Source organism: Aptenodytes forsteri, unplaced genomic scaffold (assembly GCF_000699145.1).
Source record: "Aptenodytes forsteri isolate BGI_AS27 unplaced genomic scaffold, ASM69914v1 Scaffold18, whole genome shotgun sequence".
Lineage (NCBI taxonomy): Eukaryota > Metazoa > Chordata > Aves > Sphenisciformes > Spheniscidae > Aptenodytes > Aptenodytes forsteri.
This window is the reverse complement of record NW_008795135.1, coordinates 506,891-520,508: the sequence shown is the minus strand read 5'-3', so window position 1 is coordinate 520,508 and position 13,618 is coordinate 506,891. Positions and strand designations below refer to the sequence as shown.

The 13,618-nt window shown below is 42.5% G+C and overlaps 1 protein-coding gene across 1 annotated transcript in view; it reads right to left on the bottom strand.

The window, feature by feature from the left end:
• Nucleotides 1–13,618, bottom strand: part of SLCO5A1 (solute carrier organic anion transporter family member 5A1) — a 92,537-nt gene that overhangs the window by 76,371 nt on the left and 2,548 nt on the right. The window contains exon 2 of the mRNA XM_009278422.2: nucleotides 13,001–13,612. Coding sequence (XP_009276697.1) covers nucleotides 13,001–13,612 — 612 coding nt within the window. The remainder of the gene's footprint in view (nucleotides 1–13,000; nucleotides 13,613–13,618) is intronic.

Below are 13,618 nucleotides of genomic sequence, written 5' to 3'. Positions count from 1 at the left end.
TGACTCTAGAGGATAGCTTAATTAATCCAGAAAGGAAAGGATGCAACCACACGAGAATCCATCCAGTATCAATTAGAAGCAGCTGTTTGAAAATGGACAGATAAATATGGAAAGTAGTTGCTAATTTACAAAAGCTTACTAATTTCAAACAACTGAAGAGCTGGTAGCTGGTTTCAGAGCAGCACTGGAATTTAAGAAAATCAATGCTGAGACACTCTTGAGGCTTTCTTTCTAATCTTGTAAGCACCAAAGATAAAAGGCACAGAGGGTAACCATCAGATTGAGGTCCTACTGTGCATTGTGCAAGGCAAAGAAAGTGTTAATATCAATATATGCAAGGCAAAAAATGGGATCAACTGAAAAATATCCCAAGCAGCTAATGAAAAGAAAGCAAGCTGCTGAAAAGAACCTGTACTGAAAATGGAAAAGAAAACCAAAGAGGAACAGCACAGGAGCATATGATTAGTGAACATGCCGTACTGTTTTGCAAGTACCTCACATGGTACAGTTCATGTTTATTTTCTTTGAATATTTTTTGTATCTGCTTGTTCAAATTACAAGTAAAAATATATGTGGTTTTTTTGGACTGCATCTCCTCCAAACTCACCATGAGACCAGTTAAAATGCAATTAATACCAGAGTACGATGTTTTTCACTGGTGTAACGTGTCTTTGCTGCCAAGTAAGCTGTTTAGCTATATCAGAATTAGTGCTTTCGGTTTTTCTGTAAGAGCAGCCAGGAGGTCTGATCCCACACCGTAGTCACAAAATCCTTGAATCCAGCGCCAGGGAAGAGGCAGCAGCACACACCCACAGCGAAGGGAAAGGAGCGGTGTGGTGGAAGACCTCCCTCCAGGTGGCACGCCACGCTGACATGAAAACACATCTATCTGCCGGCTGACAAAAGCTAAGGGACAGCCATCAGGGAAAACGGCCTCCAGATCCTATTCAGGTTAACACTAACCCTTTTTTTGGCATTATACTAACAGCGTATCGATGCTATTAAGGGTATCCAGAAGCCCATAATTGAGAATTCAACTCCTTATGTTAATTTACCAGACCTGTAAGCTATTACCACGGTACTAACAATGTTCAGCTGGAGGGTCCCAGATGACTAAGGAAATGAAGTGCTATATACTTAAAAAGCCATCAAAATAGGAAAATCCACATGCTTTTGTTCAGCTTTTTTCTTGTGACATAAATAATTATTAAACATTGTGACTCTCATCCAGTACTTTTGATTTATTCCTTGGAGAAAGTATAGACTAATTACCTTGATATGTAACTCTTGGACCATACAGTAATGTGCAATAAGAATACTTCAATCACACAATACCTGCAAAATTTGAATATATGTAGTAACAGGCAGTCAGCGCAATACAACAATATATTAAATGCAATGTGATATGGAAGCTTGTTCCCAAAATGGAACATTAAAGTTGTTTGTACAGATAACCATCGGTAGAAGAGGTGACATAGGGTTACTTAAACACAGGCAATCTCTAAACAAAACTGAAAAGTCTGCGGATGGCCCATTACAGTTATCCAAAATTGTCTGTGATTACAAGTATGCCTCAAACTGGATTATATTAGTGTTCCTGCACAAAGAGTAAATCATCACAGAGATCATCCTTTTATTAATGCGCACTGCTGAAACCCATCAGGGAAACATTAACAAAATGTCAAAACAGGTAAGCCTGAAGCCACAGAGCTGGTATTCTCAGTGGGAGCAAATGGAAAAATTCATACTCTCCAGCCTACTGGACTCTAAATATGTCTTGAACAGTGTACTGGATGAAAACAGGAGCAAGAGGAGTTACACAGAGAATGGTCTTCAAACCAAATGGGACATTACTTGTATTTTCCACCCAAGAGTGAATGGAAGTTGAAATAAATAATAAGAACTGAGAATTAAAGAGCAAAAATGCATCTCAAGATGTCAAGCTATGCAAATAAGTATACACTGATGGCTACACATTTTTCCATCAAAAGTACTTTTGCCATCAAACTCAGATTAATAAAAATGATACCTGTTCCCAAACTGGTTTCACAATGGAAAAGAAACCCTGTTTTATTTTTCCCTAATTGGTTTGGTGTCTTGAGAAATGTTTAATAAGAGACATGCATTTCCATTATTTCAGATTACTTGAATAAATTTGGTACAAAAATCCCAACAGGACTTGTTATCTGTTTAAAAATGAAAGCACTGTACAGATCTCATCCTGCTCCCATTCAGTATCAGGTGTACCTCTTTATCTTCAGGGGTAATATGAACGTGCCACAGTTAGTGGTGATTTATTAACTTTTCTGGAAAGCTTTTCTGAATCTAATGTTCATTAGATGACAGACTTGAGAACCACAAGACCAAGGCAGCAGTAACCTACCATGACTCTGGCCTCCATAAGCACAAAAGCATTAGTATTAATTAAACGCCTCCAGACCTTCCTTTCTGCTCTGACTGCGCTTGCTGTAGAGCTAATTGCTTTTCTCCCCCAGAACATGCTTATTGTGCCTGCTCTGCTGCATAGCAGCCAACTTCATGTTTTCTAAATGGGGTGAACAGCCTGCAGATAGTAACTCTGATTGCTTCAGATCTTTTCAGGGTGCCTCGTAAGACAGTTGAAACGGTTTATGCCAACTAAGTGATCTTACAGTTTTTCTTCATCTGAATTTTTCATATTAGGAAATGAGCTGAATTATAAAACTCAAAATCTCTGTGGCCTTTTTAAAGCAAGTGCATCAATTAGAAAGATGAATAGAAAGGTCTTGATTGCAGCTGACGTTACAATTGTGAAACATTAACATTTCCAGCTGGAGAGAAGGACTTAGTTAATATAAAGGTTAAGAAGTACTAAAGAAACTAGGAGATACAACTGACAAATATGTTTATCAAAAAACCAGCTCTGAACTGATGACACTGACTTGTGCTCTATTATTACTTGCTTCACAATCCCACGTAAGAGGATTACTGTCTATTTCGGCACTGTGTATAACAACAGTATACAGCACATCACCAAGGGGTTGTACAAAGAGGCTGCCTCGTATCATCACACCCACACATATATTCTTCAAGGGAAATCTCCCACATCAGAAAACCACCAGCTGTCAGTTCCCCGAGCTCCACACCATTTTGTTACTCAAGAAAATGAGGGGGGAAAAGCAAAAAAGTCAAAGTCTTTTGTTTTCAATTTAACAGGAGTGCAATACAGCCTAAATTAAGGGCAGAATTGTTGTATTATTTTTCAGTCCTCTGCATACAAAAATAACCACGCTGCTCCTCACACTCTGTATCCTGATTCAGTGGGCAATACAGCCTAAATTAAGGGCAGAATTGTTGTATTATTTTTCAGTCCTCTGCATACAAAAATAACCACGCTGCTCCTCACACTCTATATCCTGATTCAAAAGAACAGCGGCAGACAGCAGTCCTAAGAGCATCCAGGGACTCTCTGACACAGTCACAAGGGTTACGCTACCGTCTCTTCTAATGCTATGCTACTAATTCTTCTAATATCTCCAGACAGACCACGCAAACTGGGATTAATCCAGCACTAGAAGAGTTGCTTAGCCCAGCAGTTGTACTTCGGAGAAACCCTAATGCTCAGACCACAAATTAACTGATCTGAGCATCTTATTAAACTAGACAAGGGAAATTCACTATACTCCTCATACACTACACCATTTTTTTCCTGTCAGGCATAATTCAAACAAAACGCAGCTGGCTCATAGCGTAGGATGCCTATCTGCTAATAAAAACCTCATGGCTATCAAACTCTTCTACCATGACCATTCAGCAGTCCTCTCACTGTCCGGACCTATTACATCTTCTCCTCCTGCAGGAAAGTGGTTGACCTTGACCCAAGAGTTAGTAAAAGATTTCAGTACGCCAACTTGGGCAAACAATGAGATGTCATTTCTCACATACCCTGAAACTGTGATATATGATAGATCTCTTCTTCAGTCTTTGTAATACTCAAGATAGGTATAAATACACAGTACAACTCTGAGAGTTAAAACATGGGGTTTTCTTGAAAGCATTGCCCTGCATCAGACCCATGGTAAGTTCTTTGTTTTGTAGGATTTAAATTTGGAGTGTGGGGATGCAGGGGAGGATGAAGAGGGGAACAAGGATGAAGGGAAGTTAATTATAGATCTGTCTGATCATAAGCAGCTCACTTTTACCTTATTTTGACTTATCTACAAAAACGCATTTCTTAAAATGACTTCTGGAGAGGTCGGGTATTTAGATTTTAATCTAATCAGGGGCTAAAAAAAAGGAGAAGTGGGAACCAAGGTGTCATTGGGAGCACTTGACTTCAGGAGCCCACTGGGACCTGTGAGTGCCTACATGACACCTGAAGTAAAGCACTGTGAACAAATCTGTGACAAACACAGGGGTAAACTACAACTTGAGCATGAAACAGCAAATACCATGCCCTGGCTAGCAAAGCACCTATCAGAAGATACACTCAGCTAATATATGGATTATCTGAAATATTCTGACTCTAGAGGATAGCTTAATTAATCCAGAAAGGAAAGGATGCAACCACACGAGAATCCATCCAGTATCAATTAGAAGCAGCTGTTTGAAAATGGACAGATAAATATGGAAAGTAGTTGCTAATTTACAAAAGCTTACTAATTTCAAACAACTGAAGAGCTGGTAGCTGGTTTCAGAGCAGCACTGGAATTTAAGAAAATCAATGCTGAGACACTCTTGAGGCTTTCTTTCTAATCTTGTAAGCACCAAAGATAAAAGGCACAGAGGGTAACCATCAGATTGAGGTCCTACTGTGCATTGTGCAAGGCAAAGAAAGTGTTAATATCAATATATGCAAGGCAAAAAATGGGATCAACTGAAAAATATCCCAAGCAGCTAATGAAAAGAAAGCAAGCTGCTGAAAAGAACCTGTACTGAAAATGGAAAAGAAAACCAAAGAGGAACAGCACAGGAGCATATGATTAGTGAACATGCCGTACTGTTTTGCAAGTACCTCACATGGTACAGTTCATGTTTATTTTCTTTGAATATTTTTTGTATCTGCTTGTTCAAATTACAAGTAAAAATATATGTGGTTTTTTTGGACTGCATCTCCTCCAAACTCACCATGAGACCAGTTAAAATGCAATTAATACCAGAGTACGATGTTTTTCACTGGTGTAACGTGTCTTTGCTGCCAAGTAAGCTGTTTAGCTATATCAGAATTAGTGCTTTCAGATTAGACTATCAGGTGTAACGGCAGCAGAAAACAGCACTCAAGTTTCTGGGTTCACACTTCCCGATTTCTCCAGTAAGAACAAATTCACCGTGGCAGAAGAGAAGGATGGAGGAAAGGGAAGAGGAAAGACCCAGGTTCGTTAGCTCTCCCGTTAACGCCATGCAGCGTGTCTGAATTTCTGGCCTTGTGACAGCACAACAGATGCCCAAACTCCCAACAGTTCAGCAGCAAAGCAGGACACAGCCCATGCTTCTCCATGCTGCCGGATGCTGACATATTCTTTCTCATCATGGGAAACGTCCTATTTTTTTCTGGGCACTTGGAAGGACTTGGGGTACGGATCTGGCTGACTCAAGTGAAATTAGCTTGCATGCACACTGCAGAGTTGTCTGCTGTCGTAACTTTGCTAGCTCAGCCCATGTGCCCACATAGTCCAACTGAGCCGTGGTAAAAGCACCACGGTGCTTGAATAAAAGCATGGACACCAGGACTCAGAAGGCCAACAGAGCTGTTTGCTCCTTGTGCAGAGCCCTCACTTCTAGAGATTTGCCGGGGAAAACATTTCCCTCTTCCGACTGTGCCGCTTCAGCGCCTTCAGATTACAGCCCTAACGACTCCCAGCATCCCCCGTAGCTGCTGAGGGGGGTTGCAGAGGCACCCTTGGACTTGGGGCTGAAATTCTGACAGCTCTGGCGAGGATTCACAGGAAGGCAGGTGATTGGCTTGCCCTGCCCTCAGAGTCCATGTGGCACCGTCCGATCCATCAGCAGCATGAGACAGAGCTAACGCTTACTTTGACCCCTACAGTCAACAGAGTCAACAGCTGCCAGAGGGGACCAGTTGAAGTATGTGCCATTTTTGCATGGTAACTTCTCAACTGTTTTCAAAAGAAATGGGAAAGGCATGTAAAAAAAGGAAAACTGAGTTCATGCTTCCCAAGTAACAATGGTTTTAAAAGTGCTATCAGGGTGAAAAAGACTTAAAGTAGGATTAAAAAGAGAGCGTGAGACTAAAGAGTCTAATACGATTGAGTTACTTTTCTGCTCTTTTAAAATCCATGGATGAAATCCATTCACCTAATTTAAAAAACAGAATTTTTAGATGCTGGCCTTCAGGATGAAACAGCAGGTCGAGCCTCATACATATAATTGCCCATGTTCCCTGCACAGCCAAGACAGAAACCTATGTATCTTTGAATGACGGTAGAGAGAAATCCGGTCTCCTCTCTTTTGACCGCATAAGCACTTTCACTGCGATTAAGTCCTTCCAGGTGAGGCAGCCACTGAATGAAAGTTAGGGGAAAATGCATGAAACACAAAGCATCTCTAATCCACTTGCAACAGGCATAGTTACGGTAACCCTTTACAAAATAGTCAGGGTATCCAGCAGACAGCTCAAGTTTCCAGCCCCGGGAGTAATCAGACACTAGATCCCAAGCCTTCAGTTCCTGGGAGAAGGTACAAACAAGCTGTTACTTAAAGGCCACTTTCACGTCTAAGTTTCCAAGCTTCTCCGGGGAACGCGGCAGGTTCAGGCACTTGTCTGCCCAAACCAGCCCCGCAGCAGAGCTCGCCAGAAAAGAAAGGAGCTGCTCTCCAAGAAAACACCATTCCCAAGCTCAAGCAGGTGAAAAGGGCACTGTCGGCCTCAGAAACAAAATGCTAAGCATTTTCACAAATGCTAAGCAAGGTAAACAACTGGGCCTGGGACTTCAGTGAGTTTCAGACCCCTGGATCCAACCCAGTTTTTCTCCTTTAATATAAAAGGAAAGAGACAATCAGGGAAGTATATGCATAAGTCTCTTCTTGCTCCTAAGAAGGGCAAAGCACATTTTGCCAGATACTTCAAGCGATGCTTTGTCAGTGCAGCTGCTTGTGAACAATGACGTAGCTTATGGCAAGGACACAACAGGAGGGATGCAGAAAGCATCCCTAAGGCACACAACACTGGCAGGGCAAGTGAAGGTATATCACTCATGACATTAAATCCCACAGGCAGAAAACTTCAGAGGAAAGGCTGCCCCCACCTTTCATTGAACTCATTGTATGCACACACTGCTTACACGGACACAGAACCCCACCTTCTCTAAATGCCTAAGAAAATGATATCTAGGATTATACTATGGGAAAAAAAAAAGTATCAGTCCACCTATGCAGCAGGAGACTAAAGTGGAGAAGAAAAGTAAAATTTATCTATTTCCTCAGCTATAGGAAAGGGCAATAAAACTGCATAGTGCTACTTTAAACAATTATTAGGAACCGTGCCTGCTGCCTGATCAGCGTTTTAACAAAAAAGATGTTACAGAAATGCCAGAGAAACACAATACTGAACCCTCTGAGTGCTAAATCATCTGTGTGGGAAACCAGTATAATGCATATGCACAAACAGACCCGCAGTCACTTCACCTGCATCCCAAGATGCTCTCTACGCCCAGCCGAGAGCACAGTGCGCTCAGCCTGCAGCTAGCTCTGCCCAGCTGAATGTGCAAAGAAAGCAAGCACGTGTTTGTACAAAAAAGACTGCTGATGGGCCCAATCTTAGTGTTAGCCTATGGATAAACCAAGATGTGGCTTTCACTGAGATAAACTAAAATCCTGTATTTGAGGAATAAGCTCAGCATGCTGCTCTTTTACAAGGGAAATACAGCAAGCAATAAAAAATGCTGGTGAGCACGCCCTTTTGCTTCAATTTTTGATTCATAAAATCCTGCCTGCTCACGGGCATGCTGTAAAAAGAAATGTACAATGTCTGTAGGGTTTACCAACCATAGAGCTCAATGCTGAGAAAACCCTGTAGGAAACTAGCCTTTTCGGATATCGAGTAGCAGGAAGCATATTCAATGTAAACCACAAGTGGTCATAGGCTGAATGGTGAGAATAAAATGAAATGCTGGTCAGCTGTTTCACTGCTTGCAGACGGTCCCTCCTGTTCAACTAGACAGTTGATCTTGCCTTGGAAAACGTCAGTGATCTTGCAGCATCCATACAGAGGACCTGATGCCCTCAGGAGGCTCCAGCTCCTGTCCTCCAGTGGCATCCGTAACCCCAGAAGTGGCCAGACAAAAATGAATCAATCAAAGCGGCACGAAAATCCAGTGCTTCCTGTGCCAACATCCAGGAATCGGCATGTTATGGAGGCCCAGCTCATTCGGCAGCTGGACTCTGCCCCAGGACCCAGCGGGCAGAGGCAGTGGGTTTCTGATGGAAGTACATGAAGCTACTCTTCCTGCCCTCTCCTTCCAGGTGGGACATCAATATAAGGGCAGATTCAACTAGAAATACAATAAATATAATCAACATATATACATGTTGATATGCTTTGGGGAAGTCTGTGAAAGACATGAAGGGTACACAGAGCATCCAGCTGTAGAACACTGGTAAGAAGGTGATTTCCAAGTAGAATATAGTCACAGTGAAATGGTTTACCTAATGCTAGAAACAGCAACCCACAAATGATCCTCACGAAAACAAAGCTAGAGTCCAAAATATTTTTGAAACTAGTCTAAATATTTATTCTTTTTCCAGGTTAGGAAAGGATTTTACTTCCCTGGCTCTCAAGCCATTATCTGCACCAACCCCATTTACGCAGGTTTATCCAATTTTTCAGCTCTTATCTCACAAAAGCTTTATCTTTGCATTTTGTAACTACAGTTTGTTCCCAAAACTATGGAGAGTCCGCATGAAATTAAACGGACTCAGACCCTTTCCTCATATCATATCCTAACCAGCCTAGAGCATTCTGGAAACTTAAATAAAACATCCTTAGCGCAATGACTAACTCATCCACTAGTCATTTTTGGGGGGTACTGGTGAAAGCCATTCCTGAATGCTCAAGTATTTTCATTAATGTAATATTTCTGTAAAACCTAACATTGACTTTCTATGTGTAACTTTTCAAAGTAAATTCCTTTTTTATTACAATACCCACTTGCAAAAGAAGCAAAATATTTAAACATTATTCAGGCACTGTAATGCCACTAATAAAACTTCCCTTTCCAAGTGCCATAGTTAATTTTAAGGAACTGCTTTTAAAATTCATGATACAATCACAAGGTAAACTCATATTCAAGACAAACTATTGGATCCCTACAAAAAAACCCAGTGTTTAGAAAAAACACGCTGTGTTTAAGAGCTAGAATTTGACAAGTAGCAGAAACACCATCAAGAGTACAAAACAAGACTTGTGAAGTCCAATTCAACTCCAAATTAAATTGCAATTAATTCAATTAATTAATTAATTAAAAGGAGAACCTGCAAACATCGGGCAGCTGACGACAGACATGCTACGGCACAGCCGAGCACAGAAGGGAGAGACTTTAGGAGCGGACAAAGACAACTTGGTGATTGCCCAGTTTTTACAGAAAGCGTGTAACTTCCATTTTGGATTATCTGTGATTAAGGGAGCCGGTTCTTGTATTTCCTAGGCACCTGTTACAATCATGACTTGTTTCCAAGCCTGATGTCATACATTTTCTCAAAGTTAGCGTCAGGGCATCAAAGCACCGCCAGGTTTAAGGGGCAGGAGGACCCGGAGGTGCCACTGCCTTCGCAAGGAAGAAACATCCCACAGGAGAGTGAGCTCGCACATTGCTACGCAGGCGGCCCAAATACACATCCCTGCTTGGCACCTTTGTCCTACTAAAAACGACATACCACCTTGTAAACTGGCACCGTGCCACCCTGACAGATGGACTTAAGTGTAGGCAGCCAAGAGACTATGTATAAGCATCAAATATGTTTTTTGAGAGCAGGACTTCCAGCCAGGAATGTTAAAACAGCTGTCCACATTGAACTTGCATGCCTACACTTAAGAGGATATGCTATTGCCACTCGAGCCCTGAGCTGGATTAACTTGGAAAATAAATAAAATAGCTTCCACAGACACATAAGGTGAGTTTTTGCAGAATCAGGATTAGTGATGCTCAGGGGGGCTTTACTGACCTACGATTAGTGGGCACAGTCGCGGGGTTGAAGAGCTCTTCGGCAGCTCAGTGGAACTTTATCATGTGCATGCTTGTGAACAAATGTTTCTCATCTGAACACATCTTTATATATGTTACTTTTCTTTGGAAAAAAACCATAGAATGCAATACCACCATGATTACAGACAAACACATTAGTGACCTTCCACTTTGTGTTAGAGGATACTTTTTTTTTAAATTAACTGTCCTCACTCAGACACATGTATCTGTGTGACTGGGATCTGTTTCACCGGGCTTTCTTCTCTTTTCAGAACTTCGACTCCCATGGCCCACTCCAAGACTTTTTGTTAGCTCATGCCGACATGCATACATACATTTTACATTTTGACATCATTTGCATAGCTTGCCTCAGTAATAAAATCATACTGCCTTGAGAAACAGGCATTGCGTAACGCAAGATGCGTCGTGGCTGGCCTGCAGAGCCATGCCCTGGCCACCTCTATCCCATCCCTGTGCCCAACTGGGCTGCCTGCCGCCCACAAATCCCTCTCCTCGAGGTCATGAAACATTCCAAACCACTGAGAAGCTCCAAAAAAACATGTTTGCTCACATCAACGTGCCAAACAATGCTCTTTTTCTTTTTTTCCACAGAACTCGGATTTTACTCCTGCCCCTCAAAAAGTCTAAAGTTTTGCTTACTCCTGCCCCCGCCTAAGTCTAAAGCGAGGTAAATATTCAAACCTGAACAAGTTAAAAGTTTCCTCAGAATTTCACACTATTTAAAAAAGATAATACCAAGATTTCCAATGGCAAGCAACATTGCTTCTAGCCCTGAGTAGCTTAAAGACTGAAAGAAGGTGATGGTACATTTTACTCAGTGTTTAAACATGCTTTGTGTTCATTTTAATTCTTCTCCCTGTGGACACAATCAGATCGCGGGCATAAATTTTTCACATACACGCTAGCTGGGTACCTCATCTTTACTCTTCTGAATCACTGCATGTGAACTTCAACTCTATGAGGGTACTCCCAGTATAGATCAAAGCTGCCTTCAGTGCCTGGCGACAGGGTCACATACAGTCTTCCAACAGCTGCTGGTGTCTTTTACCTTTGTTAACTTTAAGGCTGATCTTTGCCGCAATTAAAAGTTACCTGAGTCACTTTATTACGATTTCCTGTGCTGGAAGAGCTTCAGTGGTAGGCATCGTTTCTCCTGCACAGTGAGGATTTACGACCACTGACCTTGCCTCCCCCTTTGGTGAAGACTTCTTCCTCCTCTCGCACCATTCATCTCTTATACCCTTCATTCCTCACCTACAGACTTTCCGTTTCCTTTTTTTCCATGTTTTCGAGGACTGTATGAAATCATCTATTTGCAAAAGTTTCAGCCCCCTCTCTGCTGCTCCAAACTACAGTTACTAACCTCAGCAACAAGATGCTTTTCTTGTTCATATTGCTAATAAAGTTGATTCCAGTTTAACCTAAATTTCTATACCACTTAACCTTTCTCAGAGGGGAGGAAGAGAGGGAAAACACTTTGTCAAATATTTCATCAGGCAGATTAGCAATGCTGTGAAAACAACAGAAAAAACACAGATACTCTCTCTCTCTCCTTCTGAAAACCAGCAGTGTCTCAGGCTTCTTCAAGACATCACACATAGACTGTGCATGGCTTTAAAATGGTTCAGGGAACAGTCAAATCGCTGAAGAACAGGTCAAAAGGAATTAAATACTGATCCGGATCACTACTTTTGCTTAATGAAGTAATTACACACACACCCTGAGTGTATTCCTTTCATGCATGTCTATTTTACACAGAATTATTATCTCCACAGTTATCGTAAAGACGAAGTAAATTGAACTGCAAATGGTAATGCTGAGCATCCGCAATCCCTCGGCAGCGCTCTCAGCCCCATAAGTGCCTCTCCTTATTTGAAAAGAATTTGAAGGAGTACGTGAGGTTCATTTCTTATAGAATCATGTAAGATACTAACACAAATTCAGAGGTCAGTCAGTCTTCTTACGCATTACACAAACCATCAGAAAAGTATGGTGCAAGTTATCATGTTCAAACTCCAAAAAAGTTTAGTACCCAGTTACCTGAGAAACCCCTTTCTCCCATCATAGGAATGACTATCAGCAACACCTGTCTGAACCTGCCGCAAGCCAGGTGCCAGATTGGTCCGACTCTCATTTTGTTGCATCCCTTGAGCTCCCATAACCGAGCTCTTAACCCTGAAGGTTTTACTTGCTGTTTTATCAACGTTTTATCAACGGTTTTTTAACCCATTCTGAGTTGCCAGATGATCTACCAATGCCAGCCAAAATTCACTGCTAGTTAAAGATAAATGAATGCTGGAAAAGTAAAACGAAGCATGCCAAAATCTCTCAAAGTACTTATAAAATATTAACATCATAGGGAGAGACTCTACGCTAAAGGCATGTTGACCAAAATTGAGAAATATATAGCTTCTGTATTAGCAAAAAGAAACCTGAAGGGGCATGGCAAACTTCAACATTGCTTTCTGAAAAAGTCACCGGCTAATGCCAAGTGCTGAAAAGTGTTAGAGAAGCCGACCTTCTCTGCTGTCCCGTTCCCCGTGTGGGAGGGTGTGAGTACAGCTGCTTTTACGCACACTACGTTAGCTTCACCCGTTACTGCTGTTCACCACTCCACAAGAAAGAGGAAAAAAACATTTTAACACGGGAAAGCATTGCAATTTTACTTCAGAAGTTCACTTCAGAAGGAAAGCTTAGCACAGATGTTGTTCAGAAGGAACAGGGCAGAAGTACCTGTAACTGGTTCCTCAGAGAGATCTGGGGTTCAGCCTTCAAAGCACCCTGGGACTTAGATGCCTTACCTAGGTAAAGCGAGGCGTTTTCTTTCTTGACATTGTCATCTAGGTAGGTTGGTCCCAAGGTATAGATGGGTGTCGAGCCCATGCCAATGAGGATTTGGGCACAAATGAATAAAGCTACATAGAGAGAGTGGTCGTTTCCGCCGGAGTCCTTGACACAGGCCGGCGACTCCCACTGCTCTTTGGCGGTGCCATTGCCAGTCACGCACAAGCCCTCGTTACTGACGGAGGAGTTCAATTCCTGGATCTGGTACGGCGGAGAGATGAAATGAGGTAAGGAGAAGAGCGCAGCCCCCAGGGCGATGAAAAAACCCCCTACAGCCAGCCAGAGCGGCCTCCGTCCGCGCCCCCCAAAGTAGCTGATGAAGACCACCACCACCAGGCTCCCGATGTCGAAGCAGCTGACCAGCAGCCCCGACTCCGAGCTCTTGAGGCTGTATCTCCGTTCGATGGTGGTGATGACGCTGCTCAGGTAGCCGGAGACCATGAGGGACTGGATGAAGGTCAGGAAGCACATGCACACCAAGAAGAAGCGCGAGTCCGCCAGCACGGCCCGCAGGCACGCTCTGTCCGGGGGGGCCGCCAGCAGCAGCGGTGGCGGCCGCAGCAGGAGGGGGGGAC